The 20,875-nt window shown below is 57.5% G+C and overlaps 1 protein-coding gene across 1 annotated transcript in view; it reads left to right on the top strand.

Moving 5' to 3' along the window:
• The window catches only part of RAB43 (RAB43, member RAS oncogene family), a 32,211-nt gene extending 12,519 nt beyond the window's left edge, over positions 1-19,692 (top strand). Inside the window, exons 2-3 of the mRNA XM_056129842.1 lie at positions 13,347-13,530; positions 16,666-19,692. Of these exons, the coding sequence (XP_055985817.1) occupies positions 13,347-13,530; positions 16,666-16,916 (435 nt within the window). The 3' untranslated portion in view covers positions 16,917-19,692. The remainder of the gene's footprint in view (positions 1-13,346; positions 13,531-16,665) is intronic.
• The last annotated feature ends 1,183 nt before the right edge of the window (positions 19,693-20,875 follow it).

The raw sequence follows: 20,875 nt of genomic DNA, 5'->3' as shown, positions 1-20,875 counted from the left end.
GGGTGGGGTGGCCACACCTGGTAGGGCTCGGCCTGTTCCTTGGCTCTGTGATTGAGGATAACTTGACCTGGAGGACCAGGAGGTTCCAGGAATCAAACCTAAGCTCACGCAAAGCAGCTGCTAAGCCTGATCATTCTGCTTTTTGTTCGTTTTTCTATAGTGGTGGTGCCCAGGGGTCTGTGCTCCAGGATAATTCCTGCTAGTGCTCAGGAGATCGTATACAGTGCCTGGAACTTGCCGCATACAAGGTGACTGCCCTTCCTGCTATACTATTACTTGGGCACCTCTCAGATCATTTTTTATTCGTATTTTGGGGCCACACCCAGTGATTCTTGGGGCTTACCTCTGGCTCTGTGCTCAGGGATCACTCCTGGCCATGCTGAGGCACCCTGCGTGGTGCCAGAGATCAAACCCAGATTGGCCACATGCAGGGCTAGTGCCCTGCCTGCTTTCCGGCCCCTTTCAGATGATTGTTAACGTCTGTAAGTATTTGTCCATAACGACATATCCCAAATAATTGTGTTTTTATCCCTTATTATATTAGCTTGGCTAGATCTCTTTGAGTTTAGTTAGAAAATCATTTCCCCCAGCATGGGGCAGTCACGCTTAATCTTTTTTTTTTGGTTTTTGGGTCACACCCGGAGATGCTCAGGGGTTACTCCTGGCTCTGCACTCAGGAATTACTCCTGGCGGTGCTTGGGGGACCGTATGGGATGCTGGGAATCGAACCCGGGTGGGCCACATGCAAGGCAAACGCCCTACCTGCTGTGCTATCACTCCAGCCCCCACGCTTGGTCTTAAAGCGCCTAAGTCTTACTATGTCTATTCCAGTGGAACTTTTGTTTGCTTGTGGTCACTTCACATTTTCTTTTTTGTAAACACGAGTGTTTATTTTGTTTATTTTGTGCATTTTTTGGTTTGTTTTGGCTTTTCTGGTTTCTTTTTGGGCTGCACAGTGGCAGTGATCAGGGCTTACTCCTGGCTCTGTTCTCAGGGTTCACCCCTGGCGGGCTGGGGTGGGGAGGGACCATACGTGATGCTGGGGATTGAACCTGGGTCCATCCCGTGCAAGACAAATGCTCTCCCCACTATTGTTCCAGACCATGTTTTTTCCATAGTGTATAGGGTTTTGGGCTGGAGCAGTAGCAGAGTGGGTAGGGCGTTTGCCTTGCACGTGGTCGACCCGGGTTTGATTCCTCCTTCCCTCTTGGAGAGCCCGGCAAGCTACCGAGAGTATCTCGCCCGCACGGCAGAGCCTGGCAAGCTCCCCGTGGCATATTCGATATGCCAAAAACAGTAACAAGAAGTCTCACAATGGAGACGTTACTGTTGCTCGCTCGAGCAAGTCCATGAACAACGGGAGCACAGTCTACCGTATTAGGGTTTTACTTATCCGTTCCTAAACTCAGTTGGTATGAGATTCCTGTCACTTCCATCTGAGCCAGAGATGACCCTGGGTCTCACACATGCAAGACGAGTCCTCTGCTGCCGAGCTCCATCCTTGCTCCAGGGTCTCCCTCCCTCCCTCCCTCCCTCCCTCCCTTCCTTCATTTTTTTTTTTTTTTTTTTTTTTTTGCTTTTTTGGTCACACCCATGCTCAGCGGTTGCTCCTAGCTCTGCACTCAGGAATTACTTCTGGTGGTGCTCCAGGTTTATATGGGATGCCGGGGATCGAACCAGGGGCAAATGCCCTCCCTGCTGCACTATCGCTCTAGCTCTTGGAGTTCTTTGACAAGTAGATTGTTACCTCCACCATCTCTGATTATTTTTCATATCATTAATATCTTTATTTGGAGGATCTTATTGGCACCGTTATTTATTTGATGGAGATGTGGGGGCTGCATTTTGAACCTTGTATACAAGGCTTACTCTTGGCTCTGGACTCAGGGATCACTTCTAGCAGAACTGGGGATCCAGCCAAGGTTGGCCACGTGCAAGGCAAGTGCTTTAACTCCTCTGTCAGCCCCTCTCTCCCCCGCCTCTTACTATGAAAATTCTCAAACATAGCGAAAAGTTGAAAGAAAAGCATATGGGACCTATCCGTACTCAGCCTAGATTCAGCTGTTTATTTGGGGGGTGAGGATGGCCTCCCAGACAGTGGTTAGGGCCTCCAGGGTGATGCTTGGTCAGGTGGTGCTGGGGCCCTGGTGGGTTCTCTCTGAGAACCACCAGTGTTCTGAGGAGACCATGCAGTGCTGGGGGCCCAACCCGGCCTGTGCTGGGCTTTGAAGACCTTGGTCCTTGTTCATGTTTGCTTGTGGCTTCCTATATAATCCTGGAAAATTTGTACTTTAAAATAAGTTGTAATATCACAATACTTCATCCCTTGAGTCACTTTTATTTATTTATTTTTATTTTTTATTTTTATTTTATTTATTTAAAAATTTTTTGCTTTTTGGGCCACACCCGGCAATGCATAGGGGTTATTCTGGCTCTGCACTTGGGAATTGCTCCTGGCAGTGCTCAGGGAACCATATGGGATGCTGGGAATCGATCCCAAGTCAGCCACGTGCAAGGCAAAGGCCCCGCCCGCTTGCTGTCGCTCCAGCCCCCCTTGAGTCACTTGTTAGGGGAGTGGGGGCAATACCCGGAGGTGCTCATGGCTTATTCCTGTGTCTGAGCTTAAAGATCACTCCTGGCAGGCTCGGGAGACCATCTGGGATGCCAGGGATCAAACCTACCTAAATGATACTTTAAAAAGTGAGGCTTTGCTCCGTACAAAAACCACACTTAACTCTGGCTCCGGTGGCCAAAGCATCCCAGATGATCTAAGAACATCAGGGGAAAGTCAAGAATGAACTGGATGCACTTATAGAAATACAGATACTTAAAATAATGGAGCCGTGGGGCAAGTTAAATGCTTGCCTTGCACATGGAGGCCCTCGTTTGTTCCTGCCACCACATATGGTCCCCTGAGCATTGCCAGGAGTGGTTCCTGAGCACAGAGCCGGAAATAACCCCTGAACACCAGGGGGTGTAGCCCAGAAATGTATCTCTGGGGACTTGAAAGATGGACAGCGGATAGGGTGCTTGCTGTGCATACACCCAACCTGCTTTGATCCCTGGCGTCCCTTGTGGTCCCTCCCAACCACCAACAGGATTAGCCCCTTATGAGTAACTCTGGTGTGACCCCAAAACAAAACAACAACAACATTTTAAGATGGCATTTAGGGGCTGGAGTTAAAGTTCAGTGGGTGAGCCTTGCACACAATCAATCCAGGTTTGATCCCTGATACCCCATATCCCCGGTATCCCATATGGTCCCCTGAGCCCCGCTAGGAATGATCCCTGAATGCAGAGCCAGGAGTAAGCCCCGAGCACTGCTGAGTGTTGCCCCAAAACAAACAAAAATCCCTGGTCCCTCAAGCGCTGCCAGGAGAGATTCCTGAGCGTAGAGCCAGGAGTAAGCCCCGAGCACTGCCAACTGTGACCCCCAAACCAGAAAACAGTAATTAAACTAAAATGCCAGTCATTGGGGCTGGAGAAGTGACAGATGTGTCAGAGACCCCTTGCGAGGAGTGGACACTGTCCTTTCTGAACCGGAAATCCTACCGCGTGGCCTGGCCAGGATCTATGTGTTGACTGTGGCTACAGCCGACCAAGACTTTAAATTCGGATCCTGCTCACGCAGTTGGGGGCTGAGGTCACCCTGGCCGGCGCAGGGACACACACAGGCCAGCTCCCAGGGTGCCCTGAGGGAGGCAGCTGCCCGCTGTCCCCACCATAGGCCCAAGGTTCTGTGCGCAGTCTTCCCCAGGAGGGTTGGGGGCGTGGGGATCCCCAGGCCATTTGTGCAGAGCTGGTCAAGTGGAGGGGTGCAGGGTGGGGAGGAGACTTGGGCTCAGGACCCACCTTCCTGTGCCCGGGGGGAGTTTGTTGGCCCTGAGGTCTCCCACGTGACAGAACAGTCCACTGTGTTCCGGGGAGCAGCCTCGGTCCCCCAGGGCTGGTGTGATGTGAGGGCAGCATCAGCAGTGGCTGAGAGGGGGGCACTGTCCTGGGAGGTACAGGGTGGCCCGTCACCAGCTCCCCGTGTCAGCAGTGACTTGCATGATGGGCTCGGGCACCCCGTTGGGTTCGCTCAGCCTACACGCTGCCCAGCTGGCAACAGTGAAGAGAGCTGGGGGAAGGGCTGGCTAGTGGGTGAGTGGACTTAGCCGCCTGCTGAACAGAAAGTGGGTGTCCTGAGGAGTTGGCCAGTGCCAGTGACCCTGCCAGACAGGAGGGTCCTCTCCCTCTGCATCTCCCCTTCACCTGGGGACTGTTCAGGAGCGAGGCTGGCTGTTGCTGCAGGTGCTGTAAATCAGTGAGCCAGTTTGTCTTACCCCCGCCCACCCCCAGATAGGGACCAAACTCTGGGCCTCAGCATTTGTCGTCACACCCCTGTCCCTGAGCCACATCCCTGGTCCTCGCTGAAGTTTCTTGGTAAGAAAGAAGGTGTTGGTGGGGGGGCAGAGAGGAGAAGTCGTACAGTGGGCAGGGCGCTTGCCTTGCACACAGCCGACCCGGGTTTAATCCCAAGCACCCATATACAGAACCGCGTGCAGAGCCGGGAGTAGCCCCTGAGCGTTGCTGGGTGTGGCCCCCCAAAAAAACAAAGCATAAAAAGAAAGTGGCTTTTCAAGGGGCACGGGACAGGCTGAGAAGGGGCGGGGGCAGGCCGAGCCCTTCTGTGTCTTCTCCCCTGAGACCCCGCGACCCCTCAGGGAGGAGGGTTCTCCTTCGGCCTTCTCGGCTGCGGGGTGCCGTGACATGGGCAGCTCCGCAGTGCCAGCGACTGCGCTTCTCCCTCCTGGTTTGCCCGGGCCCTGGGCAGGGGCGTCCCGCGCTGCTGCCCCACACTGGCCTGTCAGGCCTTGACAGGCTGGGGGAGCCCAAGGGGAGCCCCAGATTCTGGATCCTGTCAGCTCCTGAGGCAGCTGCCTGCTGACAGGGGCAGGGAAAAGGGGTCTCTGACCCCAGGGTCTCCCACACTGTGTGGAACTTCCTGCTCCTTCCAAGCCCCTGCTGCTCACGGGGGGGGGGGGGGGGGGGGGGCGGGGAGGGGGGGTGGTCAGGCAAGATTCCACCTTACCCAGGCCATGGCCCTGAGGTCAAGCCCATGACCTGCCCCGTCCCGGGCGCTTGCCTTTCTCTTCGTTTGGGTCTCGGTCCATCTGCCAGTCTTAATTTTTGGTGGGGGCGTGGGACCACAGCCAGTGGTGCTCAGGGACTGTTCCTGCCTCGCCTTAGGGCAAACTCCTAGTGCTGTCTGGGGAATGGAATGGGGCTTGGCCGTGTGCACGCAAAGCCTTACCCCGCACTGTCTCGCCGGTCCCTGCCCAGCAAGCACTGCGGTAGGCTCATGTCTCTTGCTGTCCCCCGCACTGCACTGTCCACCTCTAGCCAGAGCCCCTGGCCAAGGCTCGGACACACACACCATCTCCTGGGCCTCCTCTCCGCCTCCCACATCCCCAGACACGATGAAAAATAGCTCGGGAGCCCGTATTTGGGTCAGTCTGACCAAGTTCCAGAGTCTTGGCCCGAGAACTGCTTTTTCCAAGGTCCTTTGCTATGACGAGGAAGCAAGGAAACTTCCACATCTCACTTGGTCCCACGAAAAACTGTTGTCTAAATAAAATCCTGCTTTCACGGGGAGGCACAGGCTGGGCACGGGACCAGCGCTGCTTTGCACCTAATAAGCAGAACTGATCGGTGCCCCGGGAGACTGTGAATCCCTAGAAAGTGCTGGTGGCCCTCCCCCGCCCCCCCCCACCTGGCTGTTGCTCCCGTAGGGGGGAAACCAGCTTTGGGGGGCGGGGCACAGGAGGCAGAGAGGAGGTTCTCCCCTTAGCAGTTCTTTCTCCCCTGGAGAGACAGACTAGAGCCCCCCACACCACCCACAGCTCTTGGTGCGTCCCCATTATATTCTCTGCTGCAGCGGTGATTGGTGGGTTTACTTCTCTTTTTTGGTTTCCTTCTATTATGTGGGCAATACTTGGCAATAGTCAGGACTTAATCCTTGCTCTGTACTCAGGAATCAGTCCTGCCGATGCTCAGGGGAACCGGATGGGGTGCTGGGGATCGAACCTGGGTCAGCTGAGTGTAAGGCAGATGCCCTCCCTGCTGCCCCGGCCCCCTGGTGGGCTTGCTTTACACCAGATTTGCTTTCTGGGGCAAGAGAGAGTACAGTGGGTAGGGCACTTGCTTGGCATGAGCGTGCCCCAGGGATGAATCCTGGCACTGCATACATTCCCCTGAACCCCAACAGGAGTAGTAAGCTCTTGTACCCTGAGTGTGGCCCCAAACCAGGAGCTGTCACTGTCACTGTCCTCCCGTTGTTCATCGATTTGCTCGAGTGGGCCCAATAACGTCTCCATTGTGAGACTTGTTGTTACTGTGTTTGGCATATCGAATATGTCACGGGTAGTTTGCCAGGCTTGGTCATGCGGGCGAGACACACTTGGTAGCTTGCCGGGCTCTCTGAGAGGGGCGGAGGAATCGAGCTTGGGTTGGCCATGTTGGCTGCATGCAAGGCAAACACCCTACAAAGTGCTATCGCTCCAGCCCAAACCAGGAGCTAACCAAACAAAAAAAGAATATGCTTTTTACCCTCTTGCTGCCTTTGGCATTGCCTGTCCGGCCCCCCCACAAAGCTCCTGGGTTTAGGGCATTCAGTGCTGGGGGTCAGTGACCTGGGCATCAAGGGAGGGCCAAGCTGACAAGGGGCCTTGGAGCTGGGGTCCCGAAGGCTGGATAGGAGCTCACCACAAAGTGAAGATGAATGTGGGCTATGCTGGGTGGAGCTTACGAGAGAAAATGATGTTGGTGTTAGTTCCTCCCACTGAGGCAGCGATGGGGGGTCCCCCCCACACCCAGTCCCCTGACATCACTCAGGACCCAGCACCCAGGACTGACAGGCTGGCTGCCTTGAGCTCCTTCCTGTTCCCCGATTTGAAACTCACCTGATTCACCCTGGCCCCTTTTCCCTGCTACCCAGGGACCCCATCTGTGCCGGGGAAGGGTTGGAGAAGCTGGTGGGGTGCCGTGCCCGGGGCAAGGTGGGAGCACTGCGGGGGAGGCCTGAGAAGGCCTGGTCCAAAGGCCCCGCCTGTTTGTCTAGAGAGGCCACAGGGAACTTCCGGCGGGCGAGCAGGAGCAGGCGGGGCGGCCTGGTGGTTTCCACTTGGCAGCTGCTCTCAGGATTGAGGGCGGATTATAAGCCCTCTAGGGGGTGAAACCCTGCCTCAGCCGGCATTATGCAAATCACCCAGACTCCCCAAGAAGCCAGGCCCAGAGGCTCCACTGCCAGCTGGGGACTGATGACGGCTGGTGACAGACGCCGAGTGCAGAAAGGGCCATGCTCGGCCCCATGCTCGGGGTAGGAGGGCGTGGAGCGCTGGTGCCGCCGAGAGGGACTCACCTGAGGGAGAGGAACATTCGAGAAGCCTGTGCGGGCGCAGGCGCCCTGGTCTGGGAGCAACCTCTGAAGGCCCTGGGGAGGGCGGGGGGGGGGGGTGGGGGGGTGGTCATCAGAGTCCCCTCCCTGGTGACGAGCCCCAAGCACAGGCTGGGGAGAAGGAAGGCAGCGCCCTGGGGGAAGAACGTTCCAGGCTGGGGGCAGCAGGGGCGGAAGCTTGACTGAAGCGCCCCCCTCCAGCCCCCTGCCCCTCGGGGCTGCCCGCACCCAAGGCTGCACTGAACGTGAGTGCAGCTGGGTTCAGATCCTGAGCCTGGGTGGCCGCTGTGATGTGGACACAGAGTCTTCAGCATCCCAGAGGCCCAGTGGGAGGTTTGCCCCGAGCCAGCGTGAGGTGACAGGCACTGTGGGAGCCTGAGGGGAATGGAAGCGACTCATCCTCCGCATCAGGCCCGCTGCCCGCCTCTCCCCTCAGACAGGGCATCAGCCTCCTCCGCCTGCAGACTGCGGGGAGCCAGGGAGGTGCCCGCCGGCTCCCCGACTCTACAGCTGCCGTGGGGATTCTGCCCAGGACTGTCCTCTCCGAGGGGTTCCAGAAGCCTCTGGTTGACTGGCTGGCCTGTTTTCTCTAAGGAGCCGCCTCAGACTCATTAAACTTTTCACCCGGCCTCCCTGGGGGCTGTGTCCTGCGGGAGGCCCGTGGGGCCGGGCCCGGGAGGCGCTGCTGCTTCCTCCCCTCTAGGAACACAGAGGGCGTTTGGGTGGAATGAACAATTGGGCCTCCTGTGCCAGCCGGGCCTTTGTGATGGCCACAGCAGGCCCATTCTGCACCCAGCCCCGCTCACAAACGGCCGTCAGCACACTGTGTCTCGCTCAGCCCTGGCTCGCTTGGCCAGTGGCCGAGATAAGAGCTCCGTGTGGTCGGGGGGGGGGGGGGGGGGTTTAAACCCCTCAGAAGGAAAAGCTCTGAGATCACCTTCGAGGGGTGCTCGGGGGGGTCTTTCCTGGTGACCCTTGACCAGCCGTCAGGTGGCCCAGACAGTGGAGGGCTCAGGCCCAGCGGTGCTGCTCACGCCCTGGGGCTACCCCAGTGGTGTTCAGGGGCTTACAAAACTACACACAGCAGGTCCTGGGGGACCGTGTCATGTTGGGGGTCAAATTTGGTTTTCTGTGCACCCCTGACCATCTTGCTGTGTGCCTGGCCCCCGGGGTGCCCTGAATGAAGTTGGTCACTGTCATCGCCAAGTATGCCTGGAGTCTCCTGAGTTGGAGGAGGAGGAGGAGGAGGTCGGAGAGGTACCCAGCGGTTCTGCATCTCCGGCATCCCTTGTCCGAGCGCTGATTTGCCCCACGAGTGGGGGTGAGTCCCCCTTGCCCCTGGGACAGAACCAGACTACAGGTGCAGTGAGGCATGACGTTCAGCCGGCGGCTCTGCAATCCCCGGGAGCCCAGGGTGGATGGCCCACGTGCGACAGGTGGCATTGAGGTGGTTGTGTCTGAGCCCTTTCTCCCGGCCCAGACCGTCCCCAGAGGCTTCCCACTCCCAGGGGAAGCGACACCCACATCTCGTTAGTTTGGGGAGCACAGCGGGTGGTGGCACCATCTCCGCCAGTGTTCGGGGGACCCTGCAGTGTCGGGTAGAAGCCAGGCTGCCGCATGCCAACCATGCGTGTGCACTCGTGCCTGGTCTCTCACTGGGCTCCGGGCATGCCCCAGCACCCCGCTGGCCCCACGCTGCCCGTGCCTCCTGCCGCCACACACCCCTGCTCCCCGCCACCTCCCACCCTCCTCTCCAGCCTTCGCACTGAAATCCACTCCTGTCTTCAGACCTCAACCCTAGGGGCCCCTTCCCTGACCTCCCCAGGGACCGGCTCGTCACTCCTGGTCCCTTCACCATGTCCGGCACTCTGTCTGCCTGAATTCTGTCTGGGCATTTTTCTTGGTTTCGAGGCAATGCCAGGGGATCACTCGGGGTATGTCAGGCATCACTCTTGGCCGGGTTTAGGGGACCCTATGGGGTGCTGGTGCTCGAACCCTGGGGCGCTGTGTGCAAGGCCAGCACGCGACCTGCAGTGCTGTCACTCTGGCCCCAGGTGGGTCCCACTTCTTGTCTGTCTGCAGTAACTCCAATAGGAATTCTGGTTTGTCTCCTCCCCTGTGGGATGCCCCACATTCCAGAAGGGGTGCAACAGGTGAGGGCTCAGTACAGAGAGAACAGACGGGGGATGTCCACACCCAGCCTGTGGATTTTCCATTGTGTACTGTTTATAACCCACTTTGCTGTCGAGCTTCTTTGCACAGGAGCCGTCAGCCAGCCTGTTGAGTACTGAGAAGAGGCTGGTTCCCTTTCGCAGCGCCTCTCCTGGGCCCCGCCCTCTCCCCCACTCAGCCTGTCCTTTGTCTCGTTTTGGGCCTTCCTAGTGATGTTGAGGGCCCAAGGGTGCTAAGGCGTCCACACGTGTGGAGGATGGAACCCAGGCCCTGTACATGCCAGACTCACGCTCAGCCCTTTGAGCTCCCTCTGCTCACCCCGGGCCTGCGCCGTCAGCTGCTGCAGAGGTGAGGGCACTGGGGCGCGCGGAGCTGAGCTGTCGAGACTGTCAGTGCAGGGGCAGCACCGGGCACCCAACTCACAGCTTCACACGAGGCCGACACTTCAGCCACAGGGTCACCTACTGGCCCCCCACATTTTTCCTCTTTGCATGGGGGCACACCCAGTGATGCACAGGGGTTCCTCCTGGCTCTGCATTTGGGAATTACTCCTGGTGGTGCTGGGAGGCACTTCGGGATGCTGGGGATCGAACCCGGGTTGGCCACATGTAAGGCAAGTGCCCTCCCCACTGTACCATTGTTCCAGCTCGAAGGCCCCTCCCAGATTCTTAAGTTTTGTAAGTCAGTCCCTGATCAATACCCCTTGATGCTCCTCTGTCATCCCTTATTCCTCCTCACCTTTTCACTGTGATCAAAACAAAAGATTGCCCTGTCTCTGTCTCGGGGCCTTTGCATGTGCTCTTTCTGCTCCCGGAGCACTTGTCTCACCGATGTCTGCTTCACTTCCTGCACCGCTGGCTCACTTTGTCCAGCTGCAGCCAGGGGCTCTCTGGCCCTTCTTTCTGACCCCCTCCTACCATCTGTCCCTGTCCTTTCTCTTCTTCTTCTCCCTATCACACTGTTTCTAGAATGTTTGTACTCAACATGTTCCTACATAAATCCATTTTATAGTAATTCGTCTCGTTTCCCTGATCACTTCCACGCTGGCCCTCAGCCCCAGGTCAGGAGTCTGTGACTGCGTTGTTGGCCTCTTGATCTTGGGCTCTGACAACTCGGCAGAGGTGCTCCTGAGCACTGTTAGCACGACTAGAGAGTGCAGGAGGGTGAGTCATGCTGGCGGTGCAGGGCTGTGCGCGATACTGCTGTTTCTTTGCACCCCACGTTCCTCCGGGGCTTCCAGGCCGGGGGACGTGTCTGGTTGTATCCGTTTGCGGCTGGACACCAGCTCACCTCCAGGTTCTCTGTGGCCTCCCCCCTCGCCCTGCCCATGGCCTCTGTGACTCTTTTAGAGGCTTGCTCTCAGTTCCTTCTTCCTCAGGAAGTTTCCCACGGAGCTTTCTTCTTTCTGTTTCTGGTGGAACCTTCTAGAAGCATCTAGGCTCTTGAAATTGGTTGAGACTCACTTTATGGCCCAGCCTGTGGTTTCATCCTGCATCTCTTCCATGCCACTTGGAGAAAAGTGCTGTTGGCAGTGTTGGGTGTGGCCTTGCACAGCCGTGAGTGGGATCACGTAGGCCTTAAGCTCTCCTTGATCCTTCCCGGGTTGTTTTGTCTTGACGTGGCTGGTTCTTGAGAGACACGTGCCAAATTCACCAGCTGGACTTGTGGATTTCTCTCTCCCTTTAATGATGGCAGTTCTGAAAATTGAAAACTGTTATTTGGTGTTTACCCAGTAGCATTCTATTTTATTTTATTTTATTTTATTTATTTAGGGCTGGAGTGATAGCACAGCGGTAGGGCATTTGCCTTGTGCGCAGCCAGCCCAGCCGAGCCGGGTTCGATTCCTCTGCCCCTCTTGGAGATCCTGGCAAGCTACCAAGAGTGTTCAATATGCCAAACACAGTAACAAGAAGTCTCACAATGGAGACGTTACTGGGCCCGCTCGAGCAAATCGATGAACAACGGGAGGGCAGAATTATTTATTTATTTTTTTGCTTTTTGGGTCACACCCAGCAATGCTCAGGGGTCACTCCTGGCTTAGCACTCAGGAATTACTCCTGGCGGTGCTTGGGGGACCATATGGGATGCTAGGGATTGAACCCAGGTCGGCCGCATGCAAGGCAAACGCCCTACCCGCTGTGCTATCGCTCCGGCCCCAGCATTCTATTTTTTTGGATACATTATCTCTTCATTATGCAGTGTCTCTACTTACTATAATCCTGTATCTACTTTGATATACCTCCATCCAACCTTCTGGAGAGTTCTTCTTTTCTGAATTTTTGCATCCCCCGGCAGTGCTCAGGGGTCACTCCTGGTGGTGCTGATGGGACCGTATGTAGTGCCGGGTTTTAAGCTTGGGTTGGCCGTGGACACAGCAAGTGCCCTACCCCTGTTCTATCTCTTCAACCCATGGAGAATTTTCTTTAAGAATTTCTTTGCTTTTTCTCCCCTTGATTTTACTCTTTCCTGAAACTCTTATCCCAATATTGGACGCCAAGATCAGTTCTATAATTTTCTTTGCATTTTTCCCGCCTCGTGCATGTGTGTGTTTTATTTTCTTTTTCTTTTTGGGTCATACCCGGCATTGCAGAGGGGTTACTGCTGGCTCTGCACTCAGGAATTATTCCTGGCAGTGCTGAGGGGACCATATGGGATGCTGGGAATCGAACCTGGGCCGGCCGCGTGCAAGGCAAACGCCCTACCCGCTGTGCTATCGCTCCAGCCCCAGTGTGATGTATTTTTGAGTTTCAAAGGTTTTGCTTTGTGCATGCTTCCCTACTTTAAGCACTAGTGCTCTTCTGTGTGATGGATCCCCTTTCATCTCGGGAAGTCCTGAGGGTTGTTTGGGAGTTTGGCCTCATGCTTTTGTGTCTTCCCTTTTCTGTTTCTTTGGCCTTTTTCTGTGTTTGGGGGCAGGGGGGCCCACACCTGATGGTGCGCAGGGCTTACTCCTGGCTCTGTGCTTGGGATCACACTTCATGGGACTCAGGACCATAGGTGGGATCTAATCAGAGCCAGTCTCACGCAAGGCACTCTCCGTACATAGGTCACACAGTCACAGTCCTTTGTTCATCGATTTGCTTGAGCGGGCCCAGTAACGTCTCCATCGTGAGACTTGTTGTTTCTGTGTTTGGCATATTGAATATGTCATGAGGAGCTTGCCAGGCTTTGCCGTGCGGGCGAGATACTCTCAGTAACTTGCCAGGCTCTCCGAGAGGGGTGAAGGAATCGAACCCGGCTCGGCTGGGCTCGCTGTGCACAAGGCAGACGTCCTACCGCTGTGCTATCGCTCCATACATACCCACCGTATTTACTTTCTGGCCCTGGACTCTTGCTTGCAATGTTATGTGTGTGCCTCTGGGGTATGGAGAGGAGACCTTGGGAGTATGGGGGGCATGCAGGAAAGCCGGGTCCAGTGCCTGCCTGTGGCAGTGATAAGCGCATCCTTCGCCCCCTCACCACCTTTCCCGGGGATTCGAGGGTCCGGGGAAGGTGGCCACTTGCCCTGTGCATCTGCCTTTCCTCCTCCAGGTTGGGCCCTGAATGGCTTCCCTGGGGCTCAGCAGGATCTGTCCGGCCTCCACCCCCTGTTGTGTAATTCCAGGGCGGGGGCGGGGAGAGCAGAAGGCGGCCTGGTCCCTGGCGGTGATGCTTTGGGCCTGGTTCTGCAAGCGTGTCCTCTCTGGGCCCAGCTGCACCCCTGGGCTCACGGAGGGGGTGCCCCCTGTTTCTGCAGCTGCAGATCTGGGACACGGCTGGCCAGGAACGCTTTCGCACCATCACCCAGAGCTACTACCGCAGTGCCAACGGGGCCATCCTGGCCTATGACATCACCAAGAGGAACTCGTTCCTGTCGGTGCCCCACTGGATCGAGGACGTGAGGAAGTACGCGGGCTCCAACATAGTACAGCTGCTGATCGGTGAGTGCGGGCTGGGGCCCGGGCCCCGGCTGTCTCCGTCTCGGCTCCTAAGCAAAGGCCAGTGGGGGCGTAAGAGGGGCTGAGCTGGGCGAGGCTGAAACCAGAACCTCAGAGCACGATCTGGCCCATTCTGCAGGAGGCAAGTCTCAGAGAAGTTCCATTCGGCCCCAGACTCAGGGAAAGGGGCCGGGGTGGCGCGTGTCCGAGCATTGAGCCTCCCAACCCCGGCTTCTGCCCATCGAGGGGGAAGAGCTGACCCTCGGAGGCGGGAGTCATTCCCCGCCTCCCTGTGAGCACAGACTGTGGAGTCCAGGTGCAGTCCTGAGGCTGAAAACGCAGCGACTTGTTTTCACACCGCCCAGAAGCACTTCAGAAAAATAGTCATTTCTTTTTCTTTTTTTTGGGGGGGGGGTGCTGGGGTCACATCTAGAGGTCACATCTAGTCGCAGGTGCCGCATCTCAGTGCTTAGGGGAGCCTGGGGTGTTGGGCTACCAACCGGCCTCCTTCGTGCGAAGCCTGCCTGCAGCTTGCTGAGGTCTCTGCAGCCCTGCCAGGAGCTCATTTCTCCATTTTCCCCATTGTGAACTCCCCAGCCCCAGCCCGGGATGCCATCCTGTGTGTGACCCAGGCTCCTGGCCCCATCATGGACCTGGTTGATGAGATGGGGTGCGCTCTGACTGCGCATGGAGTCAGGAGTGGGGGCGGGGATTTGTTTCCGTTCCACCTGCACGGCCAGAGCTCCCCTTCCCCAGCCTGACCACTTCCCTTTTATCCAGGACACATACGAAACCAGAACATTTCACACACGCACAAAAATAGAGCAGTGCCCTGCACCCCAGGCCCCGCCCTCACCCAGTGGGTCCTTGGGTCCAGTTTCGCCTCTGCTGCCTCCCGTCCTCACTTGGGTGCTTGAGATGAATCTCGACACCAGACCGTTTCTTCTGTAAATATTCCAGCACGAGAGACCCCGGTTCTTAAAAGTTATGCCTGCGTCAGGCCATTTTCCTGGCTTAACTGTTGCCGTGACTCCAGCATCATCAAGGAGTTGATCTGCAGGCAGACTTGGTTCACATGTTCACAGATTCACAAGTTCACATGTGCCTCTTTATTTTTCAGTGTGTTGGGATCAGGATCTAAAGAAGGTTTCATACATTCAAATTGGTTGGTGCATCACTTACTCGTTTTGGGGCTTGGGGCCACACCTGTCAGTGCTCAGGCCTTCCCTCTGGCTCTGTGCTCAGGGATCACTCCTGCCAGTGCCGGAGGTTAGGGAGGCATATGCAGTGCCAGGAACGGAGCCCAGGTGGGCCCTATGCAAGGCGAGTGCCCTCTCCCCGTATTATCTCTTCAGCCCCTGCTGCATCATTTATTTATTTTGGTTGATGTATTCTGGGCCACATCTGACAGTGCTCAGACCTTCCTCCTGGCCCTGCACTCAGGGATCACTCCTGGCAGTGCCCAGGGACCACATGGGATGCCAGGGTGGGTCAGCTGTGTGCAAGGCAAGTGCCCTGCGTGCTCTGTCTCCCTGCCACATCGTTTAAAGTCGTGTTCTTCAACCTTGTACACACCAAGTGCCACCCTGCATACTGGTGACAGACTGGCAGTTACAGCCAAGGTTACCAGTAAACCGGCGGTTCTCAACCTCTTTAGACCTGCAGATCAGCACAGGTCTGTGGATTGATTATTGAGGAATGCTGACTTATTTTTATCTATTTGTTTATTTTGAAGAATGCCAACTTAAACTTAGCAAAGACACCGGTGAAGGAATTGATGTTGGAACATCGTATTCCTGAAACTCAACCATGAATAGCATTGTAATTCACAGTGACTAAATAAAATTTCAAAAAGAAAATAAAGTTAGCAAAGAGCGGCCGGAGAACTAGTTACCGGGGTTTGGTCAATCACTTCCCTTGAATGTGATTGACCCTGGTTCAGTCCTCAGTGCTGCATATGGTCCTCAGAGTACAGCTGGGTTGTCACCCAGCACCCTCCTGTCCACATAATAAATAAATATATAAATAAATAAAGCAGAGCTGGAGAGATAGTCCAGCAGGTAAGGAGCTTGTCTTGTATGCAGAGGACCCGGGTTCAATCCCTGGCACCCCATCTGGTTCCCTGAGCATCGCCAGGAGTTCCTCCTGAGCACAGAGCCAGGGGTGAGGCCTGGGCACAGCTGGATGTGGCCCCAAAACAAAAACAAAACCAGAGAAAGTTTGGATATTTTTAGGCACGTGTCTCTTACTTAAAAAATAACAAAGTTCTCCCTATGCATAGTACAATGTACTTGAAAAAAAATTTTTTTTAATTCTCGGGCTGAGAGAGAACACGGTGGGTAGGACACTTGCCTTGCACGTAACTGATCTGTGTTTGATAGCTGGCACCCCATGGGGTCACCCACGCCCCGCTAAGAAGAGTGATCCCTGAGCACTGCTGGTGTTGCCCAGAAGCAAAAAAGAGGAAAGAATTCTAGAAATCGAATCAAAGAAAGGGGCTCAGAACTTGCCCCTGGCTCTGCACTCAGGGATCACTCCTGACAGTGAGGTATCAGGGATTGAACCCACGGCGGCCGCATGCCAGGCAAGTGCCCTACTCTCTGTACTCTCTCTGGCCCTGTGAGGCCAAGTGATACCATTTGCTCTCTGAAGAGCAAACGAACCCAAACCACAGTTTCACAGAGAATTGAAACTAACAATAAAAATTTAGGGGGCTGGAGCAGTAGCACAGCGGGTAGGGTGTTTGCCTTGCACACGGCCAACCCAGGTTTGATTCCCAGCATCCCATAGAGTCCCCTGAGCACCGCCAGGGGTGATTCCTGAGCGCAGAGCCCGGAGTAACCCCTGTGCATCACAGGTTGTGACCCAAAAAGCCAAAAAAAATAAAAAAGGAAATTTAAAAGAAATAAGCAGGAGAAAAATAAATACGCGTATTAACACAATAAAGGTATTTTTTTTGTTGCAAGGATTCAACCCAAGGGCTCACACGCGTGAGGCCTGAGCTCTGCCACGGGGCTACTCCCCAACCTCTCAAAAGACCACTCCCGGCCCCCCTCCCCAAACGGGAGCCGACGGGACCAGGCGGGAGGGGCTGGCGGGGTTCCCGCTGCCTCCCTGAGCTGCCCCCTCTCCCCGCAGGGAACAAGTCGGACCTGGGCGAGCTCCGGGAGGTGCCGCTGGCCGAGGCGCAGAGCCTGGCAGAGCACTACGACATCCTGTGCGCCATCGAGACGTCGGCCAAGGACTCGAGCAACGTGGAGGAGGCCTTCGTGCGCGTGGCCACGGAGCTGGTGATGCGGCACGGCGGGCCTCTGCTCAGCGAGAAGACCACTGACCACATCCAGCTGGACAGCAAGGACATCAGCGAGAGCTGGGGCTGCGGGTGCTGACGGGTGCGGGGCCGGCAGGCAGGGCCTCCCCCTCCCCTGCCCCCACTGGCCTGCCAAGCCCAGCCCCCCACCCCGCACCTGCGCCACTCGGGCCGCTGGATAAAGTCATGGAATGAACCTTCCCACGGCCTGGGTGCTTGATGGACAGCTCCCCTTCTGGGAAGATGCAGGATGCCGCTGGCAGGAGGCCCACTGGCCCCTCCTGCCCGCCGGCGGCTGTGCCCCTGCGTCCTTTACATTTCATACCCCCCTAGAGGGCAGTGGGAGAGAGGCCAGGAGCCGGCCTCCCCCTCCGCAGGGCTCTGTCCCACGTTCCCCATGGCGCTCCAGCGGCAACAGGTGACCACTCACCCGGGCACGTGGCTGCCGTCTCTGGCTTTTCCAGAACTTTCCAGGGCCAGAGCGAGCCGTCCAGTCACCCTGGGTCCTGAGCACAGCCCGGGGCAGCGCTGCCTCCTTCGGGAGAGGAGCCTCTTCCTTCTTCACTGCCAGTCTGAGCTCACAGACGCCCTGGGGCCGGCTCCCCACCTTAGCGACACCTCTTGAGTTTTCTAGTTTCCGTGTGGCTTCTCTTTGCCTCGGCCCAAGTGTGGGGTCAGGGCCTGCCGCCAAGCAGGGACGGTCAGCGGGCCGCGGGCCCACAGTTTGGCCTCTCAGGTTGCAAAACCAGCCCATTCCTCAGCTCTCAGAACCCGGGCTGCGGGCACGCAGGAGCAGAGGGTGGGCCGTGGCGGGCAGAGGAAAAGCTGGTGCCCCAGACGCTCCCAGGGCACCCTTCCAACAATCTACAGTGACCCTTCCTGCCAGGTGGGGGGCCTGAGTGCCCCGCTCCATTCCCAGTCCAGCTTGGAGTGTCCTTGGCGGTCCCCACCCCCTCCCCCCACTCCAGACCCTGCCATTCCGATGTCATGGGGCTCACGGAGGCAGGAGTGTTCCCCCAGCAACCCCCGGCCCCCTGTGTCAGCCCCTCCAGCACCTCAGGCCCCTCACTTTGGGGTCCCCAAGAAGACTCAAGGCAGGGGCCAGGCCACGCGGGAAGGGCCCCGGCTCCACAGCCTCTTGCCTCACTTTCCAAGCATCACGGCCCAGACCCTCCATTCTATGCACAGGGCTCTTCCGGTCCCCAGGGCAGGGCCCCCTGAGACGGAGCAGGAGGGCGCCCAGAGCCGGGAGTGGGGTTCTGTTCTGGGGATGAGGACCACTGTGGGCCCCAGCGGGTGGGTGTTGGATTTTCTCCTCAGCACCCCCCCTCCCCCGCCATGCCCATGCCGGGCTGTTTCCTGAGCTTGGAGGTACGGTCACGCTGGAGTGGGGCCCCGGTCTGGCCCAGGGTGGAGTCCTGAAGCCCTCAGCCCATCTTCCAGGGGCTCTTTGGGCCAAGCTGACCTTTCCCCTGAGGGCCAGGTGAGAAGAACAGCCCGTGCACCCACCCTGGTGGGGAACACCAGAGCCTGCACCCAGGCTGAGCCCTGGACACCAGGATTGGCTACATCCCGGTTTCTGGCCAAGCACAGAGTGACCCCTCCTTCCGACCTGTCCCTCCCACCCCAGTCTGGGAAGCCCGTGCCTTAGGGCTGAGGAGGCCCCTGGCCCACTCTTTGTCCCCTTGGCCATTGAGATACGCCCCTAGTCCACAGAGACCCGAAGCCCTTCCAGGAGGCAGGGGAGATGGCCCAGCCCCTGGGTGCACCAGCCACCAAGGATGCGCCACGTCCTCCCTCCCACAGTCCCAGGCTGGGGGCATGAGCCCTGGTGTGTGCCACCCTCCATGCCCAGGCAACCTACCTGGGCGTCACTGGGAGACCCAGGTCATCCCAGCCTGTCACACTGGGGGTCCCTGTCAGAGTTGCCCCATCCCTCCCTGGGTTCCTTGCAGACTTTGATCCCTGGCCCGCGCTGTCCACGGTAGGCCTGCGTGACCATCCTGGGCCTGTCCCACTGCGTGTTTCACCTGTCTGTGACCCCAGTCCTTGGGCTGCTGTCATTCCTCAATCCCAGCGATAGCTCTCCGACTATGCCCCCCTTCCCCAGCACCCCCTCTCTCCCGACCCCCCTTTTACTCAGTCACTCAGTGCTCAGTGACCAGCTGGCATCACTGCCTCTGACCGGAGGGGACCCTGGTCTGGCCTGGCCTGCCGCCTCCTGCCAGCCCCTACTCTGATGCTGGATGCGGCCCCCTGGGGGGACCCAGCAGGCCGGAGCCTCATCCCCTCTAGACCTTACCCACGAGCCATAGGGACCCAGATCCTGTCCTGAAGAGTCATGGGAGAGGCCCATCCCCTTCCCAGAGCCGAGCTCGTGGTGATCAGGCCCGGGGCCCAGGGAACGGTTGAGTTTCTGCCTTTGATTCTATGAAAAGCCCAAGGGTGGGCACAAGCACAGGGGCCGCTGTGCCCCGGGACCCCCATCTCCCCACCCAGGGTCCAGCAACAAGGGGAAGACGGGTGCGCGCTGGGGTGGCCCAGGGCGCCCAGCTCCTGCGGGCAGGGGGCAGGAGGGAGCTCCTAATTCATATTGAATTCAGTTACTCTCTCCCCAGGAGGGCTGTGGAGGGACCCGGCTCGGAGTCTGGGGGGCCCTGTTGGCCTGGACTGTTGAGGGGGGGGTGCAGCCCAGCGATGCCATTTGCATTGGGGAATTTTTCACGTTACCTATTTATGAATATATAAATCTTTATATCAAATCTATTTTTTAAAACATGGTCAAGTTGCCTTTCCAGAGCGAAGCAGAGCCAGAATGACACATTCCTAAATCATTAAACTGATTGCTCCAATGAGTGATGGTGCCCTGCGTGATTCTCCTGCCAGAGCCCAGAGCTACCCACAGGGCCACAGCTGACCGCGACTGTCCCTGCAGGGTGCTCTGCCCCTGGTCAATTGGGGCCCTGGCCAGAGAAAGGGCTTGGCGTGGGGCCTGCTCTGCCGGGCTCCCTGTGTGGCCTTGGGTCGGTCACTGGGCCTCAGGGACCCTCCGTTTGTGTTGGGAAGGAGGCAGGGATGGGCTGCTCGGTGGTCCCCAGGCTGCAGGCCTGGCAGTTGGCGCCCCCCGCCCACACCCCATCCCGCCGTGGGCATCTTGGGACAAGCCTGGACCTTGCAAGCTGAGGATTCTTTACCAAGCTCAGCCAGCCTGATGGGGACACTCAGAAATCACTTCTGGTGCTCTCCCTCGTCACGCCCCAGAAAGGGGTGTCTGCAGAGAGAGCCTCAGCATGACCTAATGAGCCCCATTTTCAGGCCCCGCATGTATTGGGGCGGGGCATTTCTTCCCTCAGAGCCAGGGTTGGCCCCAGCTGCTGTCCGTCTGCGTCCCAGGAGCCTGTGAGACCCGGCTGAGACGGGGGTTGTGACCCAAAGCCTGGACAGGGCCTGCTTGTAAACTGGCCTGAAGGTGCCTCAGTGGCAGAGCATGTGTGGTGCATGTAAGGCCCTGGGTTCGATCCCCAGTGCCCCAAAACTGGTGGCGGGGAGGGGAATCTTCTGGATTGCGAGGCAGCGCCAGGCCTCCGCGCACCTCTGGAAGAAAGGCCTGCAACAGCCCATGGGGTGGGGACCCCCAGTATCAGGTGCACCAGACTGTCAGGGGCCTCTGGGGACTGCCAGGGCCCACTTGGGCTTTAGAAGAAGAAAATCGAGGTGGGGGCTCCCCTTCCCCCAGTTCTGAAATCCCTCTTGTCACCTCTCACGGCCACTCGCCCCCACTCCAGTGTCGGCAGGGGGCTTCTGAAAGTGCACCCCCCAGCCCATCCCTGATGTTTCCAGTTCCTCACAGCCTCCTACAGGAAGCCCACCAGGACTGCATGTCTGGCCATACTAATGCGCCTCACCCAGCCACGTGCCTCCACCAGCCTTGGCTGTGCTGCTCCCCTGAGGTATAGACCCAGTGCCTCTGGAAATGAAATCCTGCGGGCTAAAGGCTTCCCCCAAGCCCTTCCCCACCACCCATCACACCCATAGCCC

This window comes from Sorex fumeus, unplaced genomic scaffold, assembly GCF_029834395.1.
Source record: "Sorex fumeus unplaced genomic scaffold, SorFum_2.1 ptg000072l, whole genome shotgun sequence".
Classification (NCBI taxonomy): Eukaryota; Metazoa; Chordata; class Mammalia; order Eulipotyphla; family Soricidae; genus Sorex; species Sorex fumeus.
Note: the sequence above shows the minus strand (reverse complement) of the source record. Positions and strands in the feature narration are given on the sequence as shown.